General features: G+C 51.2%; 8 protein-coding genes across 8 annotated transcripts; 2 read left to right on the forward strand and 6 right to left on the reverse strand.

The window, feature by feature from the left end:
* Positions 1 to 753: 753 nt before the first annotated feature.
* Positions 754 to 3,145, reverse strand: HO133_007767 (uncharacterized protein; the record flags this gene model as incomplete). Its single annotated transcript, XM_037298637.1, has 2 exons — positions 754 to 1,183; positions 1,248 to 3,145. 2 exons carry the CDS (start codon positions 3,143 to 3,145, stop codon positions 754 to 756), a joined length of 2,328 nt encoding a protein of 775 aa, XP_037155973.1.
* A 480-nt stretch (positions 3,146 to 3,625) lies between these two features.
* Positions 3,626 to 7,372, reverse strand: HO133_007768 (uncharacterized protein; the record flags this gene model as incomplete). Its single annotated transcript, XM_037298638.1, has 2 exons — positions 3,626 to 4,026; positions 4,198 to 7,372. 2 exons carry the CDS (start codon positions 7,370 to 7,372, stop codon positions 3,626 to 3,628), a joined length of 3,576 nt encoding a protein of 1,191 aa, XP_037155974.1.
* Positions 7,373 to 7,855: 483 nt separating this feature from the next.
* On the reverse strand, positions 7,856 to 8,540 carry HO133_007769 (uncharacterized protein; the record flags this gene model as incomplete). Its single annotated transcript, XM_037298639.1, has 4 exons — positions 7,856 to 7,918; positions 7,973 to 8,053; positions 8,102 to 8,249; positions 8,332 to 8,540. 4 exons carry the CDS (start codon positions 8,538 to 8,540, stop codon positions 7,856 to 7,858), a joined length of 501 nt encoding a protein of 166 aa, XP_037155975.1.
* A 414-nt stretch (positions 8,541 to 8,954) lies between these two features.
* Positions 8,955 to 11,537, reverse strand: HO133_007770 (uncharacterized protein; the record flags this gene model as incomplete). The annotated part of the gene is made up of 2 exons (XM_037298640.1): positions 8,955 to 9,097; positions 9,155 to 11,537. The coding sequence occupies 2 exons, from the start codon at positions 11,535 to 11,537 to the stop codon at positions 8,955 to 8,957; spliced, it is 2,526 nt and encodes an 841-aa protein (XP_037155976.1).
* A 685-nt stretch (positions 11,538 to 12,222) lies between these two features.
* Positions 12,223 to 13,854, forward strand: HO133_007771 (uncharacterized protein; the record flags this gene model as incomplete). Its single annotated transcript, XM_037298641.1, has 1 exon — positions 12,223 to 13,854. One exon carries the CDS (start codon positions 12,223 to 12,225, stop codon positions 13,852 to 13,854), a length of 1,632 nt encoding a protein of 543 aa, XP_037155977.1.
* Positions 13,855 to 14,551: 697 nt separating this feature from the next.
* On the reverse strand, positions 14,552 to 16,618 carry HO133_007772 (uncharacterized protein; the record flags this gene model as incomplete). Its single annotated transcript, XM_037298642.1, has 7 exons — positions 14,552 to 15,116; positions 15,182 to 15,627; positions 15,675 to 15,830; positions 15,886 to 16,090; positions 16,150 to 16,261; positions 16,323 to 16,526; positions 16,576 to 16,618. The coding sequence occupies 7 exons, from the start codon at positions 16,616 to 16,618 to the stop codon at positions 14,552 to 14,554; spliced, it is 1,731 nt and encodes a 576-aa protein (XP_037155978.1).
* Positions 16,619 to 17,877: 1,259 nt separating this feature from the next.
* HO133_007773 (uncharacterized protein) lies at positions 17,878 to 22,475 on the reverse strand (the record flags this gene model as incomplete). Its single annotated transcript, XM_037298643.1, has 2 exons — positions 17,878 to 18,417; positions 18,474 to 22,475. The coding sequence occupies 2 exons, from the start codon at positions 22,473 to 22,475 to the stop codon at positions 17,878 to 17,880; spliced, it is 4,542 nt and encodes a 1,513-aa protein (XP_037155979.1).
* Positions 22,476 to 23,472: 997 nt separating this feature from the next.
* HO133_007774 (uncharacterized protein) lies at positions 23,473 to 25,236 on the forward strand (the record flags this gene model as incomplete). The annotated part of the gene is made up of 1 exon (XM_037298644.1): positions 23,473 to 25,236. One exon carries the CDS (start codon positions 23,473 to 23,475, stop codon positions 25,234 to 25,236), a length of 1,764 nt encoding a protein of 587 aa, XP_037155980.1.
* Positions 25,237 to 25,274: the final 38 nt, after the last annotated feature.

Consider the following 25,274-nt stretch of genomic DNA (forward strand, 5'->3'; position numbering starts at 1 on the left):
GGCGGTGGGGGAGTGTGGGATTTCGGACCGGGGGGAGGGGGTTTGAAGCTGGGGAGCGGCGGAGGGTGAGGGGTTGAGTGGGGTCGAGTTTGTAAAGCATGCAGCTTGTGGGGGGGGAGAGGTATGTTTGTCAAGATTTTCGAGTGCAAGTTTCCACCTGGATATGAGACGGTATGAGTGTGTTCAAAGGTAGGAGAAGTCGTTAATGTAATTGAGTCGAACATGGCAGAGATACCAGCAACGTGAGCAGAGATGCATGTATCTGCTCTGCCGTCATGGAATGCGGTAGTTTGGAAATCGTCCCCGTAAGAGGCATCTGCGCTTCCCCTCTCTACCCATGCGTTTGACACGGTGAGCTCAAAGTCAAGGCGGTGTTCTCTGAAATGCACAACTTGAAGGGACGACATGATAGTTCCAGCTGAGGCGTTGTGTAGTTCGAACGTTCATACGTGCTGGTGGGTGCGATTCCGGTGAACGTAATAATCCGGTGCTTCAAGCCCGACTCTTCATCTGCTCTGGAGGGCGGATCTTTGGAAGAGAAGTCGATTCCCAATGCTCCGGGTACAGCAAGTCATGTACAATTCTCAACATGAATGTCTGGAATACACATTCGAATCGACCCTATTGTAAGGGTAGTAAAACGCTACAAAGCTGTGTTGAGCTCGGTATGGGCACCCAGGTATATAGCCCAAAGACATTCTGGTATGGTAAGATGCCATTCATATGACGCCTCGCAATGCCACCAACCTTCTCTCAATAATTCTCACTCAATCCCTGCCCCGCAAAATCCGGCACCGCACTCGTACAATTGAAATTTCTGTTCCACGTCTTAGATGGCAGAATGCCATTCGCCATGCCCGCCTTCCAATCCCACTGCGTTGCTGATTCTGTCGTCCACGTCCAATAAAACCACCCCCAGGCACTTTCAAAACTTGACATCTGCGCCTCCGCGTTCATCATGAGCCAGGATTTGTAAGTGTTGGAGTAGGAAGATGGGTTAGCGTTGGCGGAGGAGCAGGAGCAGGAGGAGGATTTGGAGGGGCAGTCGGGCGAGAGGACGGCGACGGTGCGGTCGGTAGATTGCAGGGTTCCTTCCCAGCGAGTGCCGGCGTTGACGTCATTAAGATAGGTGGTGCAGTCGGTGTCGGCTTGGGACCATTCGCCGCAAAGGGTGGGTCCGTAGCTGTAAGGACAATGAGCAAACACCTTTCGTATCCTGTGTGCCAAATGTACTATGGAGAACTTACCCAGTAGTGGTATCCTCGCTCAATTTCATCTGGCCCGTCCACCCAGTACAAGCATACTGCACCTTCGCCGTATGATTCAAAGCGATCAGACCAGCGTCAAAGATTGTGTACTCATGTGCGTCCAGAACCAATCCGCTGATCCCCTGCAGCTGTCCTTGCCATTTCTCGATTCCTAGAAACCCGTCGCCAAAAGCAACTGTCTGGTTCATGCCACTCTTGCGGACGATCTGCGCAGCGCTCGCTGTCCAGTCGACCACTGCCGACTGAGAGAGGGCAGTCATCTTCGGCTCATTGACGAGGCCATAGATAGTAATGACGTTCTGGTACCGCGGCTGGGCGAAGAAAGTCGATAGCTGCGTATGAAGATCAAGCGAGCGTTGCGCATTCAGCGCACCATCGGTGCCGTTCAACCATCCAATTGGACCCTGACGGCCGCTGTGATTCCAACCGTTCTGACTGCCCGGAAGAGCGTGCAAGTCCAGATTGACTCTCAACCCGTACTGCCTCGCGTACTCGATGCCTCTGAGTAGATACCGCCAGCTTATCTTGGGAACATATGGATCCCCTGGATATGTCGTGACTGCCCAGTAAGAGTATGGAATCCTCACATGATCGAACCCTGCCGCCTGGATGCTCGCGAAATCATCCTCAGTGATGAACTGCGAGTAATGCTTCTCAATCACCTGCGCGGCTTTGGTCGGTCCAAGTATGTTCGACAAAGTATACTCGTCAACGATATTCTGATTCGACTGGTACGTATTGAACAGACTTGGAGTGATAAATGGCTCAATAGATAGCCAGCCTCCAAGATTCACACCTCGAATGGGCATTGTTCCATAGGCCCACACTTGGTTCAGCGCTGGCACGAACTGATTGGCTTGCGTCGTATCATTCCACGTCGAGTTGAGCCCCATGATTGACAAGCCTCCAACCGTGTCATTCGTATATGTGACATTGAAGTTCGTCGTATCATACCACGTAAATGGGTCCAGAATTGTGTTCTTTGCCGCTGTTGGTATATCGTTCTCACTGACTCCATTCAAGTTGCTGTTGCTGGGATCACTCCCACTGGTCGAAGAACCACTCCCACCACTTGGTGCAGACTTCTTCTTGCTCACCACAATGGCGACGGGTATCAAAATGATAAGCAAAAGGACTACGACTCCAAAAGCAATCCAGCATCTCTTTCCAAATCTTCTTTTCCCTTTCCTCTCATCTGCGCTCACAAACCCTCCTCTTGCCCGCTTAGATCTTCCCTCTTCAAGCAGCGGTCCACTGACCACCCGTCTCCGTTCCACCTTCCCATATGTGCCATCAGATCTCCGCCTGTGCTTAACTTTCTCTTTGGCAACTCGTCCTGTTACTACCTTCTCTTTGACCGTCTTCTTCTCGCTCCATACTCTGTCTCTCTTTTCTCTTTCCTTGACCTGACCTCCAGTCTTCTCGTTAAGGGCATCCAACTTCGCAAGTGAATCAATCGAAAGAGGATTGGAGCTCCGTGCTGTGGTGTCAGATTCGTAACTCTTATGCTTCTCCTCCACCACAAACTTCTTGGACTTTCGCTCAGGACTTCTCCTCCTAGTCTGCGCGGTCCGTGCTGGGCTTTTCTCCCTCCTCTTCTGCGGCGTTCTAGGTTCCAGCTCGCTCTCGCTCTCCGACTCGTTTTCTTCTTCTACAACAATCCTCCTACTTCTACGGTCTGGGCTCCTCGTCCGTTTCTGTGGGGTGCGCTCTCGCCTTGGAGAGCGCTCCGGGCTCTGTGTTCTTCGCTTTGGCGTTCGCGAATTCTCAGGCGTTCCATGTTCTTTTCTTTCTTCTCTTTCAGCAGCGTGCCGTGTGCGACCATTAGAAGGCCTAGTGGGGCGGGTTTGGACGTTGCGGTGGGAGGGAGAGGGCATTTCGAGGTGTCACAATACGTAGATTAGTGGAAGTTGAGAAGATAATGAAAGATGAAGATCAGCACGAGCTTTACGCGACCCTTACTTAGGTTTCAATGGCATTGTCTCCATTGTGCGGTAAGAAAGGATCACGTTGCCAAGAATTTGACGTCGACGCTGCAGTACCGAGGTCTACAAATAGAGACTAATGGTCGCTCGGGTAACGGTATTCAGCCCTACAAAAAGCCAGGAAAAGGGGTGTCAAACCGATGAGATTAGCCTCTTGGAGAAACGTTTCCAACAAAGTAGGACATGGACGCGATAAATAGCCTCGTGTTATCCAGCCTCAACAGTGTTCTATCAATGCGATTGTCGGATATCATAGCAAAGCCTGAAACATCCTAGTATTGATTAAGAATCGCAGAAGACATTACATGTGCCATATCCATCGCAAGGCGCTCTATGTCGTGACTTTCGTATTTAAAGAAACCAGCATATCATTTACCATCTCCTTCCGAAGACAGAGTCCTCCTTCCGGCCGTTCCCTCTATGCTCCATGACTGGCGGTGTGACTCTCGTACCCTGTCCCCCTTTCTCATTGACTGGGCCAGAGCCACTACCTCCCGCGGCTGCAAGGATTCTCGTCTTCGCTCCCAAGCTCGCATCCACTTCGTGCCTTCCATCATGCTCCGCATCTCTCCTGAATAGATTTAAGATGTCCTTCATGCTTAGCTTGCCGACCGCTTTCCCGTCGCCTCCGATTGCTGCATTGGCTAGAACCCGCTTTTTCTCCTGCAATTCAAGGATACGCGCTTCGACTGTGTTGGCAATCGTGAGCTTATAGACCGTAACATCTAGTGTCTGATTGAGGCGATGAACCCGATCGATAGCTTGCTCTTCCACTGCGCCGGTTTCAACATTAGCGACACTGGTTCGAGAATCCTACTCATAAAACAAGTCTGGTGTATGGGTTCGAGGGAGGAGTGGGGGATGGAAGGGCGTTCGCTCTCAAAGATGCCTTCTAGCTCAAAAGCTGCTCCAAAAGTCGGGCAATGACCCTGAGATGTACGTACCAAATGGGTTCCAAAATGGTTCTAAGATGACAACTCTCGAGGCGGCAGTGAGATTCAAGCCCAGTGATCCGCACTTAAGACTACAAAGTAGAACACGGCACTTGCTATTGTTCCGCAGCCGCTCAAGGCTCGCTTCACGGTGATCATTACGCATGCTGCCATCGTAGCGGGTGAAGACCAGATTGTCTCGCTGAAGGAAGGGCTCAATGAGGTCGAGCATGGAGGTGAATTGGGAGAAAACAATAAATTTATGGGTGGCGGATTCGCGGTGGAGGATTTTGAGAAGGTGCTGGATTTTCGCGGATGTTGTAATGGAGGCAAGCGAGGGTTCGGATACTGAGGAGAGCTCCTCTTCGGAATCTTGTCCCTCGTTTGACGAATCCTCCGAAGAATCGTCGTCATCTTCGTCTGTAGTATCAAGGCTGATTACTTTGGGTTGCTTGGACCTCGACACTTTGACCTGAGAATCGTCTTCTGTTTCCGTGTCATATGAAGCCAACGATTCGCCGCCGCCTTCCGCATTTTCATCGTCACTACCACCAGCTTTGCCGAGACTTACCGCGAGGCGTTGGCCTTCAGGCACAAGCCAGTCGGCGTTTTCATCCTCATCAGAGTCGTCGAGTATAACATTCCGCTTCCTGGGGAGTCTGGGCTTTGGTTCCTCTGATTTGACCTTGGCCTTTGAACGGTGTTTCTTGTGTTTTGTGTTTTTGCGTTGACCTTGTTGCGCAGTCAGATCTTCCTCGCACTCGGCACATCGTATGGAGCCCGCAGATACTTCATCCTTGCTAAGTTCGATCTGACAGACATCGCACTGCTTTGTCTTCACGCTTAAGCCACCAAGAAGGTCCGCCATTTCATCGACGTCGTCTTCTGCTACCTTTGATTTCCGAGGCGTCTGGCTGCCTAAGCCCTGACCCGTAGTCAGAGCATCTTTATCCTTAGCCATACTGCCTCCTACAAGCTGAGGATGGTTGCAGGCCTGACGAAGTCGCAATAGAAGAACCAACGCGCTAGCGTAATTAATTTTTTCACCGCCCATCATTTGCTCCAAGCTCTTATCGGTGCGTTGCTCGAGGCGATCATAGAATCTCCGTTCTTCGGGGCTGAAGTCCGCAAGCACGCTCTCGACTCTTCGTGCTGTGATCTTAAAACCGTTGCTGGTGCCATCTTTGCTTGGCTTGCCACCAGGGTTTAGTGCGCCTTCCTGCTTCAGGACATCTTTCGTACGTCGTTTCATGAAAGCTTTGAGGTAGAACTGCAGTCGCTTCATAGCGACTCCGCCACGCCCTTGGCTCATTGGCCGGGTAATTTGGTCTTTCCATATCGAAAGGTCATTGTAGGGCTTGATCCTCAAGAACCTGATCAAACTTTGCAACTCATCAAGATTGTTCTGCATGGGCGTGCCGGTCAAACACCACCTGTATTCGGCTCTGAGAGCGTAACATGCCTGGGTTGCTTTAGCATTTCGGTTTTTGATGGTGTGTGCCTCGTCGAGTATGACACGGTACCAATGGATTCCAAAACAACCAGCCTGGGGTCCATCCTCGCGCTCTGAAGAGCTGCCATGTTCTGATACTAGAACCTGATAGGTCGTGATGACGACATCGTATTTCTTGAGGTCTTCGAATCGCTTAGTGCGCTGTGGGCCGTGATGAACGCACACACGCAGCTTGTGACTGTCCAGTACACGATTCTTGATCTCGGCTTCCCACTGCTTGATGAGTGCAAGAGGCGCCACTACAAGGGTGCTTTTCCCGACATTCACGGCTAGCGCTTTTTTGTCGGTCACAGAGGTGGTAGATGAATGAGATGGTCGAGGGTTGGTGAGTAGCAACGCGATAGACTGGATGGTCTTTCCAAGCCCCATGTCATCGGCGAGGATCCCGCCTTTGGGCAAGACGCCGTTCTTCTTCTTGATTCCTGTCTCCTTGTCCCTCATCCAAGCAACACCGTCTACCTGATGAGGCAAGAGCTTCACTTTTAGGCCATCCACAGTACCATCGTCTTCTTCCTCTTCCTCATCCTCATCTTCCTCGTGGTTCTCTTTGTCTTCCTCGGCTTTCACATCCAGTCCTTGCAGCTTGTCTGTCAATCCTGCCATTGCAGCATCAACCTTTTTCTTCCGGCCGCGCGTCCGTGGTTTGTCATCTTCATCCTCAAAAGCGCCTTCAAGAAGCGCTTTAATATTCTCCGTAGCCTTTCCGGCGTCAACGTACAAGAAGGGGTCTGCTGCGCCGAAACGATCGTTGAGAAGTGCAGGATCAGAGTGAGATGGTATTTGGGATTTTGTGAGGTCAACTATCGGCCGTTGGTAGCTGTTGACTGATGAGAACCCGCTTGTAGGAGGATTGTAAGATGAGTAGGTAGGTGCGGGCCGAGTGTAGTTGTTCCACGCTGGAGGAGCTGCCGGCCGTGGAATCTCCACAACGCCTGGACTCGACTGGATGAGTATTGGATGCGATACCTGTCCAGAGTGGAATGGATCCACAACCTTGCGCGCAATATTCTTCACTTGCTGCAGATGTGACGCATCAGCTGAAGGCGCGGGCCGATGATGTTCTGGTCGCGGTTGGTGAGGTTGCGGCATGTTGAAAACATTGGGGGCCTGCGCTCGGTTTCCAAGAGGGCTCGGCTTACCAAATTCGGGCTGGTTGATGGCTGGGAAGGCTGGCTGTGGAAACTTTTGAGGAGTCGCCTTGGGTGGTTCTCGTTCCACCACCATGTTGGAAGGAGGAGGTGAATCGAAGATGAATGGTTGTTGGTTTGAAGGTCCAAGTCCACCAAATCGGAGGTCGTGGTGCTCTTTCTTCACCTGGGTTGCTAGGGAAGCTGGACTGTTGTCGGAGAAGAGCGAGCTAGAATCTCCGAGGGCCGACAAGCAATCCCGGCCGCATCCAACGAAGTTAAAGTCTAGTGAATGTCGCGCCTTCTCAGCACTCAAGTGCGTAGGCAGACAAGGGCTCAAACGACCTCCCTCGTGGCGCAGTAGCTCTTCTTCCTCACTGTCTGTTGGACTTGGTACCCGGAATGTTCGACCAGTATTCTTTTGCGGCAGCACTTGAGGCTCGAAGGTAAAGTCTGGAATCTGTGTCGAGACCAATGTGTTTCTTCCTCGTAGTCCCACCTGCCCAGGCAGACGCCCTGCGTGTAACTGCCGCTTGCTGGAGCCCATAGTCAGTAAATGAGTGATATGAGGAGAATTCAGGGATTGTTACCGGGAAGCTATATTCAAAGACCGCTTCTGTGCGTATTTTAGCGACCGTTAGTTAATAAAGCGGTTCAACATTTGACACGAGGTCGAGATCCAAGGATCGGGTAAACATCGGCAACTACCAGGAGCAACGAAAGCCGGGTCGCATCAGTGAAACGAACTTGAGAATGGTTGTCAATGTGGAATGAACCTAGTTGTTATTACTCTAGTAGTCGTGTAGAGTGGATACAGGCTGCCATCCGAGTACCAGATAGCTTCACACAAGGAGAGAAGACTCATTTGCCTGTATGAAGAGTACGTAGTCCAGGATTCTATGCTGTCCTCGCATCAGTATCCAAATCACAACGGCAACCGCCGTCTTCATCGATCCCAACTGTATTTCCGCTTGCTAAATACATTCAACATCTGCGATAGCGCTTTTCCAACAGGCTCGTGTCGAACGCTTCAATTTCCATGCCCATTAGTCCATTTCAACCAGGTAGCTTTTCCTCCGTTAGATGCCAGACACTGAAAATCTATATCATTATTCTGTTCTCAGAGGAGCAGAAATCTCGAACTCACATTCTTGGAGCCTCCCGTGTCCTTGATTGATGAGCCTCTGGCAGTATGTGCCTGGACAAATCGACCGTTGGGCTGCTGTGTCTTGTCAGTCGAAAATCATTTGACAACGCGATCGCACCCAGCGCTTACCATTGGCTTCGAATCCGTGCACGCAATCAGCTGGCCAAGCTTCAATTCCCGAAGCCTATGCATGCGCGTCGACCTCACCTTCATCTGCACCTCCGCAAGTTGCTCCACCGCCACAAAGAGCTCTAGTTCGTCTTTTGTAGAGACAAGGCTTTCGAGATATCACATCATCATCGAGCGATATTTCCTCGTCTTTGATAGCAGTGGGCGAGCTAATGTACATCTCCGCTTACTCTGGAACCTTCTCTTTCACTTCTGCAAGACGCTCGAGATCTTCGATTGACCTAGTTCCAAAGACCTTCACGTTAGATTTGGCGAGAAGATCGAGCGTTTTGACGATGGCGGGCCCGATACTTGGAGTGACATGACCGGTCTGGAATAACATGCCTCGTGGCTCGACTAGAAGGCTCACTTCAATCAGAGTCCGTGCCGAAGACGGCATTCTGGTCTGCGTGGACGGGGGTCATGTTCACAGCTGATCCAGAGCCGCAGGGCCAGCATCATGTCTCTTAAGCAGAGGTAGCGTTTTGCCGACGATAGTGCCCATGTGCAGGGAGCTCACCGCATCAGAGTGTGGTTTGGAGTACCATGCTCAGTAGGTGCAAGAACGTCACCGTATCAAAATGGAGTCTCAGAAACCAGATTGCGTGCGTCCACGTAGTTACCGTGATTGGGCTGGTACACTTGAGAGTTTGTGGCGAGATGGTGGGATGTGCAAATGTCCCGCTCGTGGTCATCCGGCGATTTTGGCCACTCCTTTGCCACATCAGGAGGCGGCATTCTTCATACTGAGAGGTCTTGGTTAAAGATTATTGGCACAGTGGATTGGTAACCTGTCACTTTTTCCGTTACTAGGTTACTCTATGCTAGATATCCACTCCACGGCTCCTCTTTCCTCCAGCAATGTTGGTTTGAAATACAACGCTCGCTCTCTTATGTGCTGTGGAAGCTTATTCTGTAGAAGAGGCGCATTCAATATGTTCAAATAACGCTCCTCGGCTGCGAGAGTGATCAGTCAACAGCAATGACACAACAGGTGAATGCTGATGAACGTACTTGTTAACTTTCCCGAATATCCCTTCTCTAGCTGGAAGTACAGCTCTAGATCCTCCGCGTTGGACCAGAGTGCGCTCGACTCAACATGACCATTGACTTGCCGGGCCCTCCTTTTGGCATGTACCTCGTCCTCTCTGATTTGCTTGAGGGTTCGTTTCTCATTTCGACGTCTCTCATCCTCTTGTTCTCTGGATTCCCTGATCCTTCTGTGTAAAATCTCGTTCCTTCTCGCAGCTTCCTGCTTAACTTGCTGGGCTAGCTGGACGAGCTCATTTTGTTTCTTCCTAGAGTCTACGTCATTTTGCTTCAATTTTCTTTTCCTCTCCTGTTCAGATAGCTTTTGGGCGAAAGCTTCCCGTATGACCCTGAGGTATGGGTAAATCTTCTGAGTAATGGGCTTTATGATTGGTCGGCTGGTCGGTACGGGCTTACTCTTCCAACGTTTAGCCCTCTCACAGAGAAGAACTGTCATGTACTGTAGGCGAACGATCTCTTTAAGGCCTCTGACGTTGCCATTGAGGGTTTCGAGATCGCAAGGCTCATCCGAGTGGTATATTCGGGATGTCAGAGCCGACTGCAGGAGAAAGACCATGGCTGGGATAGCGCGAGCATATATGTCCCTGATCATCTCCGGGCCTTTGGTAGCAGCGTTCTTTTCTGACAGACTCCTGATGCGATTTTCGATGGCATCCAGACGCTCTCGCAACTGGAGATGTATACCATCCAGTGGACCATGATCAATTTCTCTGAAGGGCAGCAGTTGTTCGTATAAGCCTCTCGCTTCTCTCACGTCATTGACCAAGGCTTTGACAGTATCGGTTAGGAGTTTCGGCATACGATTGAGTAACAGCTTCGCTCCGCATACCGAGCCTGCGCCTTCAAGAACTGTCTTCCATGCGCGCTCCTGACCGAAGAGTTCATAATGATCTTCATCCGCTTGATCCGCTTCCTCGTTTTCCTGGACCTCGGAAGGATCCTCTGAATCGGAGTCAACTTCATCGGAGTCAACTTCATCGGAGTCATCTTCATCGGAGTCATCTTCATCGGAGTCATCTTCATCGGAGTCATCTTCATCGGGTTTCTCTTGTTCTCCACCCGTTTGACTGGACATTTGATCATTGCTTGCTACGGCGTCTTCAAGTTCTTTGCCTTCATCTTCTTCGGCTCCCGTTCCCTCCCCATCCTCTCCACCTGAGAATTCAGAGTCACTGACGAGGTCTTCCTGACCCCCATCGCTGGCTTTCTGTGCTTCGGCCCGAGCAGTTTTTCCCCCATGTCGCGCGCTTCGGGCGATCTCCCTTGTTTCCGCTCCGTCTAGTGAGTCGACCCTCGTCCTAGATAGAGTAGATACAGAGGCCTGCTCAAGGCTTCTTCGCTGTTTCGCAGCTCTTCGAGCATCACGCTCAGGCTTCTTTGTCAGGTCAATATTTGCATTCAGGATGGCATCCTTGTGACCGTTGGCTGCTGCAGTAGAGCGTGTAGATTTGAAAGTCGGTGCTCGATTCGTATGCTTGTCGCTTGGTTTACTCCTGGAAGCTTTCGAGCCTGCTTTGGGTCCTGCTTTCCGCCGCAAACTCTCGATTGGGATCTTGTGAACTCCCGGAGTTTCGACTTCGGGACTCACGTATCCTTCTGGTCGTCCTTTGCGCCAAAGCTTTACCTTTATACCCTGCGTTGGTCTATGATGACTCTTTTTCGTCGTTTTCGGCTCTTTTATCGAAGACAGTCGCGCCCCAGGAGGCCGTCCCCGGGGGCGCGGAGTCGCCTCTGGACTCTGGGGGTTTCTTGTTGTTGTGGTAAGAGGTTGGGTTGACTTCTCGACTTGCTTCTTAGGACTAGGTGCAGGGTCCCACATATCACCACTCTTCTGCACCGCCGGATAGATTTGTACCATGTGCCGTTTCCTCTGCTCCTTCTTGGGTCTGGGCAACTTCCCAGGAGCCACCTGCTCGACTTCCGAAGATGCACGGTTGGATCTGCCTCCATGCCCAGTAATTTCATTGGTAGATGCTGTAGGAGGCTCGTCTCTAGTCCTATTGGATCCATTCCCCCTCGCAACTCGCTTCTTTGGAGATCCGTCCACCACATCTGCCTCCTGGCGCTTCCTCTTGCCTGGTACCGCAGGTTTTGGAGACGATTTCGAGACGTCGTTGAGGGCGAGATCATTAACGATGCTGACAGCATCCTCCGCAGATTGATCTGGCAGGTCGAGCATGATTTCCTTTGCAGTGGTCGGCGACACAATGAAGGGTTCGAGAATGGTCGGTTCATCCATGGGCGGCTCTACATCGTCTACCTCTTCTTGAACCTGGGGAACATCATTGCTAGCAAATTGCTTCGACCGGCCGAACAATCTTCCAAGTATACTCTTCTGGAATTCCATCAGCTGCGGCACTGAACGCGATCTGATTACGTTCAGGGGCTTACTGTTGACAAGTTTGGCAGGCCATTGCGTCACACGGTCGACAGCGCTTCGCGGAGGATCTTGGTGCTCGGACTCTCGTTTTAGCGTGTGCATAACCCTTTTCCATTACTTTGCGCACCCTTCGATCCAGAATGTTGAACTTCACAACTATGAGTCAAATGATATTCAGTCCTACGATTCAAGAATCGCAAGGACATCTAGTAAAAATCCTACGTACAAAATTCCTCATTCCGAGTTACTATTACAGTATAATTCAAGAGTTAAGAAAGAAGAAAAGTTGCCCACGAGCGACATGGTCCGCCACGCCCAAAATCCCAATGCATCCGTAATTCTTCAAGGTATTCCCTTATAGATTTTCTATATCTGAGAAGCGTTGAAATCGCAGCGACAAGGAGTTCAATTCAGATACAGAATCTCTATTATCCGTCTTATAATTATGAAGTCAGTATTTGGATCGAGGGGTGCACAGAGAATATTACTGGCAAGCATGAAAATAATTATGAATACGCTAATTTAGAGTTGCCATGTCTGCGGCCTCCCCTTCCTCCACACTAAACACTTGATCAACACTCAAGTATCTGCTGCAATTTGCATGTTTCTTGGTGTGTGAAGAGTGACAAAAAGTGAATACACTACCCCTGACATGGAAGAATCTGCCGCCAGAGTGTCGGACACCGACAGTGCCTCAAATGTACCTTCTCTATCACTCTTGAGCAAGACTCAACCACAGACTTTCATAGCACCTCTCAAGAAAATCAATGAAGGCCATGACGTTTCTGCATTTCTTGTATCAAAAGCCTATGGCGATATCATGACATTCCTACTCGAGCTCAATCGGGCAATGTTTCCCTCACACATTAAGGATGGTTCTACATCAGGTCAAAAACGAGTCCAAACATGGGACCTGGGTTGCCAAGCCGTAGAATTCTCAGAGACCGTGCAAAAGCTCAGACGCCTGCTTGAAGCTCTCGATCGTATCATAGATGAGGTACCGCCAGACCCTGGTCCACGTCGATTTGGCAATGCAAGTTTCAAGAAATGGTATCAGACCGTCGAGGAGCAAACCTCAGATCTTTTGAAATCCCATCTACCCGAGTCCACTCTGCAGCATCCACATGAGTCAGAAGTCAAAGCTGAAGCGGAGCTCTCGTCCTATTTTCTAGGCAGCTTTGGCTCATCGCAGCGCCTCGACTATGGTTCCGGCCACGAGCTCTCCTTTCTCGCATTCTTAGGCTGTATATGGAAACTCGGTGGCTTCAGCTCCCCCAATGAACATTCTACCTCGGGCAACGAAGAAAGGGCCATAGTCCTCGGCCTCATTGTCCCTTACCTCTCATTAATACGTCGCCTCATCCTAACCTACACCCTGGAACCCGCCGGCTCCCACGGTGTATGGGGCCTGGACGACCACTCCTTTATCCCCTACATCTTCGGCAGCGCCCAATACGGCCCCGCCATCTCCCCCAGCGACCAAACACCCATCGAAGGATCCCGCCCCGACGCCCCAGATCCCGCAGACGTAGCCAAAACCGCCGCCGTCAAGAGGCAAAGGCACCAGAACATGTACTTCGACGCCATCGGCTTCATCCACGATGTCAAAAAGGGACCGTTCTGGGAGCATTCCCCAATGCTCTACGACATCTCCGGCATCCGCACGGGCTGGGGCAAAATCAACAAAGGCATGATCAAAATGTACAATGCAGAAGTCCTGTCAAAGTTCCCCGTCGTGCAGCATTTCCCCTTCGGCTCCCTCTTCAGCTTCGACCAAGACCCGGACGCCGCGCCTCCGCCCCCTTCTGTCCACGCGGCCAATCAGCCCGTACGAGACGGATTCGGCTCATCAGCAGCCGACAAAGTGGCCGCCCCTCGCGCACCACCTCAACCAGGCACGCAGGCGCCAGCGGCAAGCCAAGCAACGAGCGTGCCGGGAACAGCAGCGCCGCAGACGAGCAAAGGCCCCTCCAAGCCTAGCCCCGCCGTCGGCACCGCAGCGCCGTGGGCGAGGGGCCCTACGGCAATGATCGATCCGGCAGAGGGCGCGGCGACTCGACCGGCACCCAGAGGAACGCCCCCGTCCGGTGCCGAGTCGGGGACGGTGGCGCCGTGGGCCAGTAGGCAACCAGCAGCCACCGGTGCAGCTTCACCGCCGACGAGGTTCCCTCAGCCGGGCCCCAGACCGACGCCTGCAGATGGAGGGATACCTCCAGCGGCCGATTCCGCCGCGGCGCAGTCGATGCCTCCGCCAACGAGAGCACCGTGGGCGAAGCCGCCGTGAGCGCGGGCGCCGTGGTCAAAGCAGCACGAGAGTACCGGGAAGGGGAATTTGGGAAAGGAGCGGCATCCTTGCCATTCTTGTCGAAGTAGAATTGACCGGCTGGTCACGATGATACGACGATGGCATGATTGAGACGTGTGGGCGAGCCTACAACTAGTATAACTTACTCTTCAGTGACGGACTCCTAGATGATCACCTTTTGGTCTACTTTAGTCATAACGATTAGCAAAACCCGTCCCTTTTCTGATCGTAGATAGGTACCCCAAAGCAACATGGTGCATATAAGTACCACAACACGCATCCTCTTCTCCTTCTTCTTCTTCTTCTTCTCCTTCATTTTTTTCACAATATATGTATTCCCATAACTGTCTGTTCCTAGAGACGAGCACCATAAAGATACGCGCATATACATGCTCTCAATGGTATTTAGTCGCGCCACGCAAGCAAGTAACCAAGCAAGCAAGCAAGCGAAACACCATCGTGACAAACCAGACAACTCCGAATCGAAACGCCGTATCGCTTGCCAGGTTTATTGCATACTCAATACCAAAGACAGAGACGGACCCTTGTGGACACCACATAGTTGAGATTTCTGTCAGCATACACCCCCGGCTCCCGTCCGAGCCCTCAGTTCCAATGCCCATCTCCTCAGGTTTCCGTGGGCCCCATTGTGCCTACTCTCACATATGCAAGTGTCTTATCGTCCACCGACAACAACCCTCGCCCCTTCCTTCCCCAATACCCCTGCCTCCATCGGTTTCGGACTCCTCTCCCTGCCCTTCTTCCTTGACAGGAAACCCAACATCCCATTCGGTTTCCCCTTCGTACTCCTCCCTCCTTCCCTGACGTCGGTACTCCCATTACTAGTCCTCGTTTCTTTCTTACTCGACCCCTCCCACGCAGTTCCATTGTCATTAGTGACAACCTGTAGTCCACCACCCCGCGGCGCACCGGCACTCCTTGGCGGTTGCCTCCCTTGAGCTGGTGGAGTAGGATGGGAAGTCGGCCCCAGGACGCCCTGGCCTGCGGGGATTTCGTTTGAAAGATAGTATTCTGAGTGATTCGAAAGTACGGCCTGGCCATGCGTGGTCATAGGTGGGGAGCCGTTCGCAGAGCCGCTGAGGTGGGATTTTGTGGCCACGTGGTTGAGATCTGGGTCGTCGGTACTGTGTTTGGAGGATGTCGTGGTGGTGTTGGCGTGATCGAGCATGTCGAGGGAGGATTCCACGCCAGAAGGGGAGTCCACGAAGCCTTTATAGTCACTAGATAGGATTCAATGGAGATCAGAAAGGGTGATGGGGGACGAAAAGAGAATGGAGTGAAGTACGTTACGGTGGTATAATCGAAAGGCTCGAACAGCGTTTCTATCATTCGGTGCAGCTCGTCCGTCCGTATCTCCTTGTCTGTTGCGTCCTCTTTCAGTTTTACCCTTGGCTTTTGGCGCCTTGCTCTTGCTTCCAGGGGTGCCTCCTCCAGCAGTAGCTCTTCCAGATCGTATGTCGCGTCAAAGTTGGTCTTTTCGCTAGACGGTACAAAGACTGGCCGGATCTGCTTCTTCTCGAGAGCTTCAAAGTCGATTGGTCGGAAGAAGGGATGATCTGTGTAGGTGTCGAAGCCGGTTGCCCCTATTCTTTTCTGTGTGTCCTTCTCTAATAGTGATTGCATGGCGTGTGTACAGTGTATTGAGACTGGCGGCTGTGTGACAGGATAATTGGGCGAGGCTTTCAGGATTTCCTTTTCCAGCTTTTCGTGACCGTGCGAAGAAAAAGGTCGCTACGATCCGTCAGACATTGCATGTTGCCTGTCAGAGGTAGACTGACCTTGTTGTAAATGCATTCATAAAACGTGACTCCCAACGACCACCAATCTACCTCGGTCAGATACCCTGTACCAGCGTAGACCTCCGGCGCAAGGTATGCGAGTGTCCCAGATTTGCTGTGTAATTGCTTGTCCGGTTTGTATTCAGATGCAACATTCTGCTTTCTGTCAGCACCGTTTTAAGGCCAGCTTCAGAGCATCGTGCCAACGTACAAAATCAGCCAGGTGCACATGGCCGTCAGAGTCAAGTAAGACATTATCTGGTTTGAGATCCCTATGCACAATGCCCTGCCCATGGCAGTATCGTAACGCGCAGCCGAGCTCTGCCATCCAGAACCGTACCGCGTCTTCGGTAAAGGTCTTTCGTGAGATATGAAATCGTAAGTCGCCGCCATTCATTAGATCTACAACAAGGTATCTGCGACTATGTCAGACCATGCATAGCAGCAACCGCGGGATAGGGGGATGTAGGCCCACAAATATTCAATATCCTGAAAACTGTATCGCAAGTTGCAAAGGAAGGCGTGATTGAGGTGTTCCAGCATCCTTCGCTCTCTGATGATGTTCCGTACGCTCTCCGATCGTACCACTGTATCTCATGTCAGCTTAGACCGGGGGTCGCTGATTGGTCCCACGTGACATATGCTGACCTTCATCTTTGCGAATATATTTCAAGGCGAAGGTCAAGCCGGTGTCCTTTCGCTCGACGATACGAACTTTTCCGAATGCACCTTTCCCCACCACTCGCAGGAGTCGGAAATGGTTGAGGTTGACTGTTGAGAGAGGTGGTGTCAGCATACACGCAACGGTGGGGGGCTCGAGCGTCCGCCGGGGTGGGGAGATCAGGCTTGGTCCTGTGCAATGACGATAGAATCAGAGATTGGGGAAGGTTGGGAAGCTGACCTTCGTCGGTGAAGACGACGGGCTTGCCATTGGAGTTGCCCATTGAAGCTGTTCAAAGGGTTGGAAGGAGATGCGTAAGATGCATTGATTCCATTTAAGCTGTCGTAGCTAGTAGGGGGGGGATGGAGGGTTGCGGTTGGGCGTAGCGTAAGGCGGCATTCACAGGAAGTCAATCAAGCTTCTTAGGAGCAGACTATCTCAATGCTCTGCTCTATTCTCATCTTTGAATTATCATCTTAGAAGTGAGAAGAGTATGTCGTCTGGCCTTGCGATAGTATTCTATTCGAGGCCAGCTTTGGTTGGGGGGAAGCAGCTTGAGGAAAAGGCACCAATGAGATGTAACCTCAGAAAGGGCGGTACGGCTCATGGGTCATGGTGGATTTTTGATTTTTTTTCGAAGCCAGTCTCCCTGGAGGCTGGCTCGGAGTCAGAAGCAGGGATCAGCGTCTCGGCTCACGCGGTTGAAACAGGGAGACGGATGGGTAAAGGAAAAGCGTCAAAGTACCTAAGGACAAGGTCTCTAAGGTACCTCTAGGCTACAGGCTACAGGCTACGGGCTACAGGCTACAGGCTACAGGCTAAGGGTACTTTGTCTTTAGGGTACCTTAACCCTTGCAAGCCTCTTAACGCTCCCCTCTCAAGCCGTAGAATTAAGGTAGGTGGTCTGCAATCAACTGTTACCTATCAGGCTATTTAAGGCTATCATACCCAGCCCCGTGTCGAAGATCTTTCCCTAATCTTCCATGCGATTATCTATTATCTACCACGTGGTTTCTCCTGCTGGCAATCTAAAAGTATGCGGCATGCATACAAGCGCAATATCTACCTTAGTTTCAAGGGGCCCATCAGCTTGTTTCATGTCACTCTCATGCAGCTAGAAGACTGATTTCCCCCCTCTCGGCCTTTCTGATTGGTTTCCTTTCAACAACAGCAACAGCACTGCTTCAGTGCAAGTCTCACCGTCGCTGGATCAAGTATGTACAAACGAATCTTAAATATAGCAACGGAAAGATGCGCACACTCGGACACCCAGGACCCACTAGTGACATATTCGGCATAAGTACGCCCTGGGACTGGAAGCCTTGCATCAACGCCTCGCTATGACGAAGCCTCCAAAGTCGGCAAAAAAGATATAATTGAGAGGGGACAGGCAAGTGATGCGTAAGCGTATCCAAAATTGACAGCGCTGTGTTACGCTGGTGGAAGTGGGGGTCGATTTGTTTCTGCATAGGTCATGCCTAAGCTCAAGAAATGTGAATCGGGAGGATGAAGTATGTAAGACACCATGTGCGAAATCTGCTCTCAGGGTTGGCTTGTGCTACTAGACGCCACGGCATACTCGATATTACCGGAGCGGCCAGGATGCTGGGGTGCAGAGTCGGCGTGAACAGCATCATTGTCAAGCTGGTTGAGCCGATCTCGCTCTTTGTCACTTGAGTCTTCTTTCGACTGCGCAGGATAAGATTCGAGCGTTTTCGAGGAAAAGACAGATGCCTTGGACGAAGGTTTCGTAGATGAAGTAAAAACATCAGGTTGTCGTTTCGCAAACCACCCACCTCGCTCCCACTCGCCAGGCGCGTACAAGCAGCTCTCCCGCGTTTTATCTTCCACAATTCCCGACATTAGTACTGTTAGTCTTTTGAAGTCAATAGGCTTAAGGATCCAGCCGTCGAAGCCTGCATTCATGTAGACCTGACGATTCTTTTCAATCAATGAGGCTGATACGGCAAATATAGGTACCCTGCCGTTCAAAGCTGCACGTTTTGACAGAAACTCATCAGGGAATGATTTTTCAAATGATCGAATCATTTTGGTCGAGGTCAGACCGTCCACAATAGGCATCTGTAATCCAATGTTAGCATCGTAGAAGTACTAGTGAAATGTGGGCGCCAACAAACCTGCATGTCCATCAAGACAACATCAAAGAAAGCGGGCCTTTCTCCATATGTGCTGGAGCATTCTTCGCCATTGATGGTCAGGTAGACTTCATGCCCGACCTTCTCCAACCTTTTCTTGATGATCTTGCTGTTGATGGGGTCATCTTCCGCGACCAGTACCTGAAGCCTCTCTGCATTTGGCGGCTCCACTTTCGCATTTTTGTCGGGAACATCAAACAAGACTCGCGACGGTGTTCGTGCCGATAAGTCTGATTCTCGAGGTGGGTACTCCGGTTCTGGGGAGCCTGTGCTAGTTTCGCCTGGCAACCGAATGGGTCTAATGGGGGTTTTCGAATCCGTCACATTTGCTAGTCCAGGAACTTCCCGTTGTTGAAGCACTTGGTCTGACGACGTGGGGAGAGTCAGGCTCGTAGAGTGGGCCTGCGTGGTTCCGCTCACCGGTCGTCGTAAAGACGATGATGGACCTTCCTGTCGACCGCTACCACGACTTCCTGAACGTCCTTCGTACTCGCCGTCGCCTGAGGACCCTGTTGCTACCATAGTCGGCTCTTGAATCGCTTCAATCATTCTGTCAACGTCACTCCTTGCACTTTCCCCACTCTTAAAGCTCTTCATACTGCCTATGCTCCGTAAATTCTCGGCACTTCTCCGGTGCACTATGTCCTTCAGGGTCTCTGGAAGTGGCTTTTGTGCACTTTTGTTGACGAGCATGACCTCACCAGTCTCAATGGGCGGCGTTGAAGGCTGATTCAGAGGTGGCCCCACGCCCGCTTCGTTGATGTCATCAAGGAAAGCGGTTTTCTTATCCTCCTTCGGTAGTTCAAAATTTAATTGTATCACGAAACGTGATCCTTTGCCTTCTTCAGATTTAAGTCTTAGCTGGCCGTTCATATTTCGTACTATACGAGCGACAAGTGCGAGACCGAGACCGAGAGTTTTCTTGGAGTCTCCTTTGCCCTCTATGGCTTTAGTGTTCCCGGCTAGCTTTTCTTGTAGTCCTTCATCGCTTTCCGTTTGTATCTGCTCGAGGTCATTGAACAATGCATCGAGCTTCTCGGCGCTCATCCCTGCTCCAGTATCTTGTACGACGATATCAATGTCTACGCGGTGTTCGTGGCTGTTCGCCAACCACAACTCTACCTTGACAGCACCGTTCGATGTGTGTTGAATGGCATTGGCTGTGACATTAGTGATTGCTTGTCTCACGCGCCGTTGATCGCCCACGACGAATTGAGGGACTCCTGGATGTTCCACAACCGCATACTCGATTTGCTTGCGCTTGGCATCGCCCGTGAACGAATCCGTCGCTTCTTTGACGGTAGCAGGCAGATCGAAGACCTCATTTTTGATCAAGTTGTGGCCTTCCTCTGTCTTCGTCAAATCAAGGAGATCATTGATAACATAGATGAGTGATTTGGATGCGGAATGTGATCTGGTTAGATTGTCCCGAGTTTCTTGGTCAATGGCGCCTTCTAGCGCAATCTCAAGATAATTTATAATGGCGTTCAACGGCGTTCTCACTTCGTGCGCTGAGTTTGCAAGTAGGAGTTTTGTCAATTCGCTGTTCTGTAATGCAGCTTCCTTTTGCCTCCAAACTTCAATGAACTTCCCATACACTAAACATAGCACAGCGGCTGTCTCAATCTGCTCTTCGGTCCACTCGCGGCATTTGCCAACAACAGTCTCGGTCCAGGTTCTAAAACTCTTCCTGGGTTCGAGGTACCCTTCTGTCCCCTCCCTGACGAATTTTTCGTAAGGGTTGCCCGCCCACTTAACTTCTCGGGTTCGACTTCTCCTGAAAAACACGATAAAGTCACTGCCAGAAATTGATAGTGGGACGAGAAGTAGTCCAGCAATGACAGAGATTCCCGGTGAATAACGCAGATCCGGAAAATCTATGCTTATATCCGTCGAATTGATTACTGAAGTGATCTTCCTGAGCCTTAGATATTCGAGCATAGCAAGAGCTTCTTGTGTCTGTTCGAGCCTTCCCAGAATCTTGGTCTCATCCCGAATCGAGAGAAGGCCATTGTCCGCATCGAACAGTTTTAGAAGGTCATCCGAGGACGCAATGATGTATCCAGAAGGGTTGCGCTCTGTAGGTACGGTGTTGATGAGCTTGCGCGCTTGCAGTCGCGAGGCGTACGATAATCGTTCGATGTTCCTTGATGCCGAGTCTCCCACAAGCCTGCACATTTTACGGATGGGGAAGGACACGCGCATCCCCTTTGAACCATAGGAGTGACAAGCGATGAGACCCCACAGCTCGTCAAAGGCGTTGATCGATATGGACATTGAAGCACGAACAGCCATGTTCGCGAGATACTTGATGTGGATTGGCGACATCGCACGAAGGTAGGCAAAAGTGAGATCCAGCGGGGTCTCGAGGTCCTCAATCGTTCGACATACCAAACGGGCGGTCTCCTGATCACGATCATACAATAGTCTCACTTTGTTGACTTTGTAGAGATCTCGAGCCTGCTTGGGTATGTCAGACGCTGGAAAATTCAGACCTTTATATAGGTCTTTGGTCGCTCTTGGATCCACAAGCTCGGTCACCACTCTTCCGTTCCACGCTTGATCGAATTGATATACCATAACCCGGTGAAACCCGGTCAATTCTTTGACAACGCCAACCAGAGTCTTGAGGAAGGCGTCGAGAGTCGTAGCGCTGGCTAGCTGTTCCTGCACTTGTGACATAATATTGAAGACCTCCATCGCTGCGGCTTCGCCTTTGCGCTTCCTTGCGCTTCGTAGGACTCGAAATGGTTTACTTGCGTTGACAGTACTCTCCGCAAACTCTTCAGGGGTTGGTTCGCCATGTAACGTATCTTCCGGAGGCTCTGGAGTGCCTTCGCCCGGTGGTACCAAGGGATTGATGGGATCATCTTCCAGTTCAAATTCGCAAATGATCAGATCGCGGTTGATCTCGTTGGAATGCATAGCGCACCACATCTTGTGCATTTTTCTCGCAGGCGAACGAATTGCCAAAGTGAAGACTTCGGGTCCGTTCGTAGCTGGATCAGCGTCCTCGTCTCTGATGAAGTCAACGTGGTCCAAAAGATTGTCGGTCTGCTCATCGGAAAGTATGTCGGTAAAGCTCTCAAGAGCAAATAGTTGTTTGGGAGTATAGCCGATTATCCTTTTGGAATTTTCGCTGACAATTCGGACTTGAAATTTGCCCTCCTCGATTTCCTGGAGAGCAATGAGTAAGCCAAAACCTTGCACAGCACCCGGTATATGTATAGGCTCATCTTCGCAACGCTGAAGTGTGTCACCGTCCCGACCAATGATGACCGCGTGGCCTTCCTCGGTAACAACATGCTTAAATCGAGCCGTGAAGAGACCTCCAGCATCGTCACCCTGGCTTCTGACGGACTCCGCAATGCTTTGAGTATCGCCTGCAGTCTGGGATCTGACAGAATCGGAATCGCCAAATGTCTGCATCTGTCTTGCTCCTCCCATGCGCTCACCGGGTGAGTGATCGCCAGGATCTTGTACGGATGCTGATTTGGCTCCTGATTCCCGTCGGCGTCTGGAAGGGGAGTCCGTAGCTGGCGTCTCTGATTCCGACTCGAGTCCTGATGCACTGCCCGTAGAGAAGTGGCGAGATTCACGCTTGCGTTCACTAGTAGTACTGCTTGGCAAAGACATGCCTGGAAACCCGTCTCCACCAGTCGTATCTATCCTGGGCTTGGATGTAGGTGTCGGGTGGACAGATACCACAGATCTTATAGGGAAGACGCGGTCCGTAGCTGCCGGGCTCATAGCCCCGAAGGGGAACTCTGAGGAGGGTGATGCGATTGGCGAGCTCATGCTATGTATATCAGTACCTTGCAGGCTGGGCCTCCACGGCACGCCTTGTGTTTCTGAACCCCACAAATTTGGGTCTTGGGAGCGTGAGTCGGAGACGGAGCGTTGATGCGGAGACGATGGTGGAGGTTTGCCCGTCGGAGGCGACTTGGGTGCCTTTGGGGAGGACCCTGACTTGCCTGGCCACATCTTGCTTGTTGACAGACATATGATTGGCCCATTGACTCTTTCTCTGCAGTATTTCCGCCGCGCTCAATGGACGGTATTTGATTTTGGCAATGGCAGACGGTCAAGTAGATAGGGAAGGTGCGAGGATGATGGATTGAATCGGCATGCTAGGGTGATTAGGGAAGGAAGGAGAATGGCAGCAATGGAAATCTTGCGGAGAATATAAATCGCCTGATGAGAATGTTGTGTAGTTTACACGTTACAGATTGTATCAGGTCATGATTGCGCAAATGTTTTGATAACCAGGGTGTGGCGGCATTATTTGCATGAGGCGGCTATGTACATGGATTTGCATTAAATTTAAGGTACTTAGCTTCCTTCTGGTGCCTCTTAGGGCAGACCGGTAATGCTACTTTATCTGCCCTCAAGCCACAGCCTGGCCAATGGGTCATTATTTCCACCCTACCTAGTCTCCAAAGGGGTCATGATACCCATGATGAAAAATCCGCCTTTTGATGCCAAATGCCATCCATACCCTTTAACCCTTTCTTCAATTCTTTTACCCTCATACACTCTAAAAAATATACTCGGAGAACACGCGCATGCAGAGTGACTCAAGCCGTGGAAAGCATCAAGCCAACAAGAAGCTGGCCAGATCCCTGCCTCCCAAGATCAAGCTGTAGAACATAGCACGCAGGTCTACATCTAGAGGCAGGCATTCAGCTGGAATGTAATTGGTGGATTGTTTAGCCGAGGAGTTGAAGGGTGATCGACGACCAAAGTTCGAACATTTCCACCAGTGCCACCATTTCCCATTTCGCCAATTACCTACTGACCAAGGCGAGCCTACTGTTACTGTACGAGTAGGGAGCACTCTACACATCCAAATGCGTTGTGCTGCTGTATAACTCAAAGGCCCCATTTCTTCAGATGTCTTTCCGCCTTGAATCCCCTTCTAATACTTCTCCCTTCTTTTCGTGTCAAGTACATACATTTCCCGGTTCGTTGACAGTTTGGAATGCTGAGATCTACCGAAGTCCAGACAACACAAGCCGAAGAACGCAACATGAGAGTGAATATTCTGGTTGCGCAGGACAAAGATTTCATACACGATCCTGGCGTTGCCGTGAGTGTTGTCGAGCATTTGCACAATCGACACAACATCAGAACAAGGTACTATCATGGCCCAGGTGGAGGGCTGTACAACTGTCGTACGGACGAGAAGAACCTTATGCCATCTGATGAGTTGGTGGAATGGACTGATCTACTGGTCATAGCATGCTTGAGCGCCGGTTCATTAAGCAGAATGCTGCAGGGAGGTACAGACCATTTCCTGCTCGAGGTGCTCAGATCCTGGGATGTCTCCAAAAAGATTCTAATGATCCCGGGGATGACATTTGCCATGTGGGAAAACCCAATGACCAGAAAGCAGATAAACAAAATAAGAAGAAAATGGAATTGGATTCGTGTTCTCGAGCCTGTCTTATGGCATGGCATGGATGACCCACTGAGTGCGGGTCAGAAATGGGCAGGTATGGACGACCTTATCCAAGAGGTTCAAAATCAGGCGGATCTCATTTCAATCGGCCACGACTTGGAGCCCGTTTCTGGAAGCAGTCAGCATTCGCCCATTCATGCTCATCCGAATCAAGCACAATTGCCTTCCGAAATTTGGTCGTTGATCATGGATCACGTAGGCGATTGGGAAGTCGCAAAATCTCTAGGGATCTATACCAATCTACCCATGCCAACAGAATGGAGGGTGCATGTCCCCAAAGTGCTTGGCACTTCTGTGGATGCGCAGCAATTCGGCGACCTTGAATGGACTATGCTGGTCGGCAACTATGACCAGGTGCTCTCGTGGTTCAGGCTTTATCCAACACCTAAATGGCTCTCCCGGCTCTGTGTGAAGCTCATCATCAAGTTCTCGCGTACCAACCTTCTTTCCTTCCTCGAGTCGAAACATAAAGATCTGTTCTGGTCTACGTTCGGACAAACTTTGCTTCCAACAAAGGCATCTGCAGTCTTTGGCCAGGTCGCGATCCTGGACTGGTGGCACACCTCACCGTCTTTTCTGACCAAGGAATACAACGCCGAAGCTCTCGACTCTGCCTCTAAAGCTGGCTTTATCCACGTTCTCGACTGGTGGCGCAAATCACGTCTCCCACTCCGCTACACAGAGGCAGCGCTAGAGCAAGCGTCCTCGCGCGGCAATCTCGAAGTGCTCGAATGGTGGCACAAGGCTTCGTCGCCTCAAGCCAGCGAAGCCCGCACCGACTATAACGAAGCTAGCACCGACAACGCTCAGGGTGAAGATTCTGCGCGCAAAGCCAGCAACGTGCCATCGGATACCAGCCAAACGCCGCCTCTTCCCCTCTTGGTCGGCAAATCCATCATCTACGCGGCCCAAAATGGCCAAGCCGCCACACTCCAGTGGTGGGTCAACTCCGGCATCCCCTTCGGTTACGAAGCATCCGTCGCGCGCATCGCGTCCGCGAACGGCCACATTGACGTCCTGCAGCTCTGGAAGGAATGCAAGGGCGCGAAGATGCAATACGACAACCAAGTCTTGGTCGGCCCGACCAAGAACGGGCATGTGGATGTGCTGGAATGGTGGAAACAGAGCAAGTACACTGTGGAGTACAAGACTTGCGATATCGAGGAGGCGTTGGAGGACAGCCTTGGGGGTTCGGGTGAGGATAGCATTCGGGCTTGGTGGGCGAGAAATGGGTTGAATCTCGGAGTGGGGACGAGTGAGTGGATGAAGGTCAAGGTCCTATAGAAAGCAGCTACAGTCTGAGTAGTGTTCTACGCCTAGGG

Source organism: Letharia lupina (assembly GCF_014066315.1).
Source record: "Letharia lupina isolate WasteWater1 chromosome Unknown contig_4, whole genome shotgun sequence".
In the NCBI taxonomy this organism is placed as follows: Eukaryota; Fungi; Ascomycota; class Lecanoromycetes; order Lecanorales; family Parmeliaceae; genus Letharia; species Letharia lupina.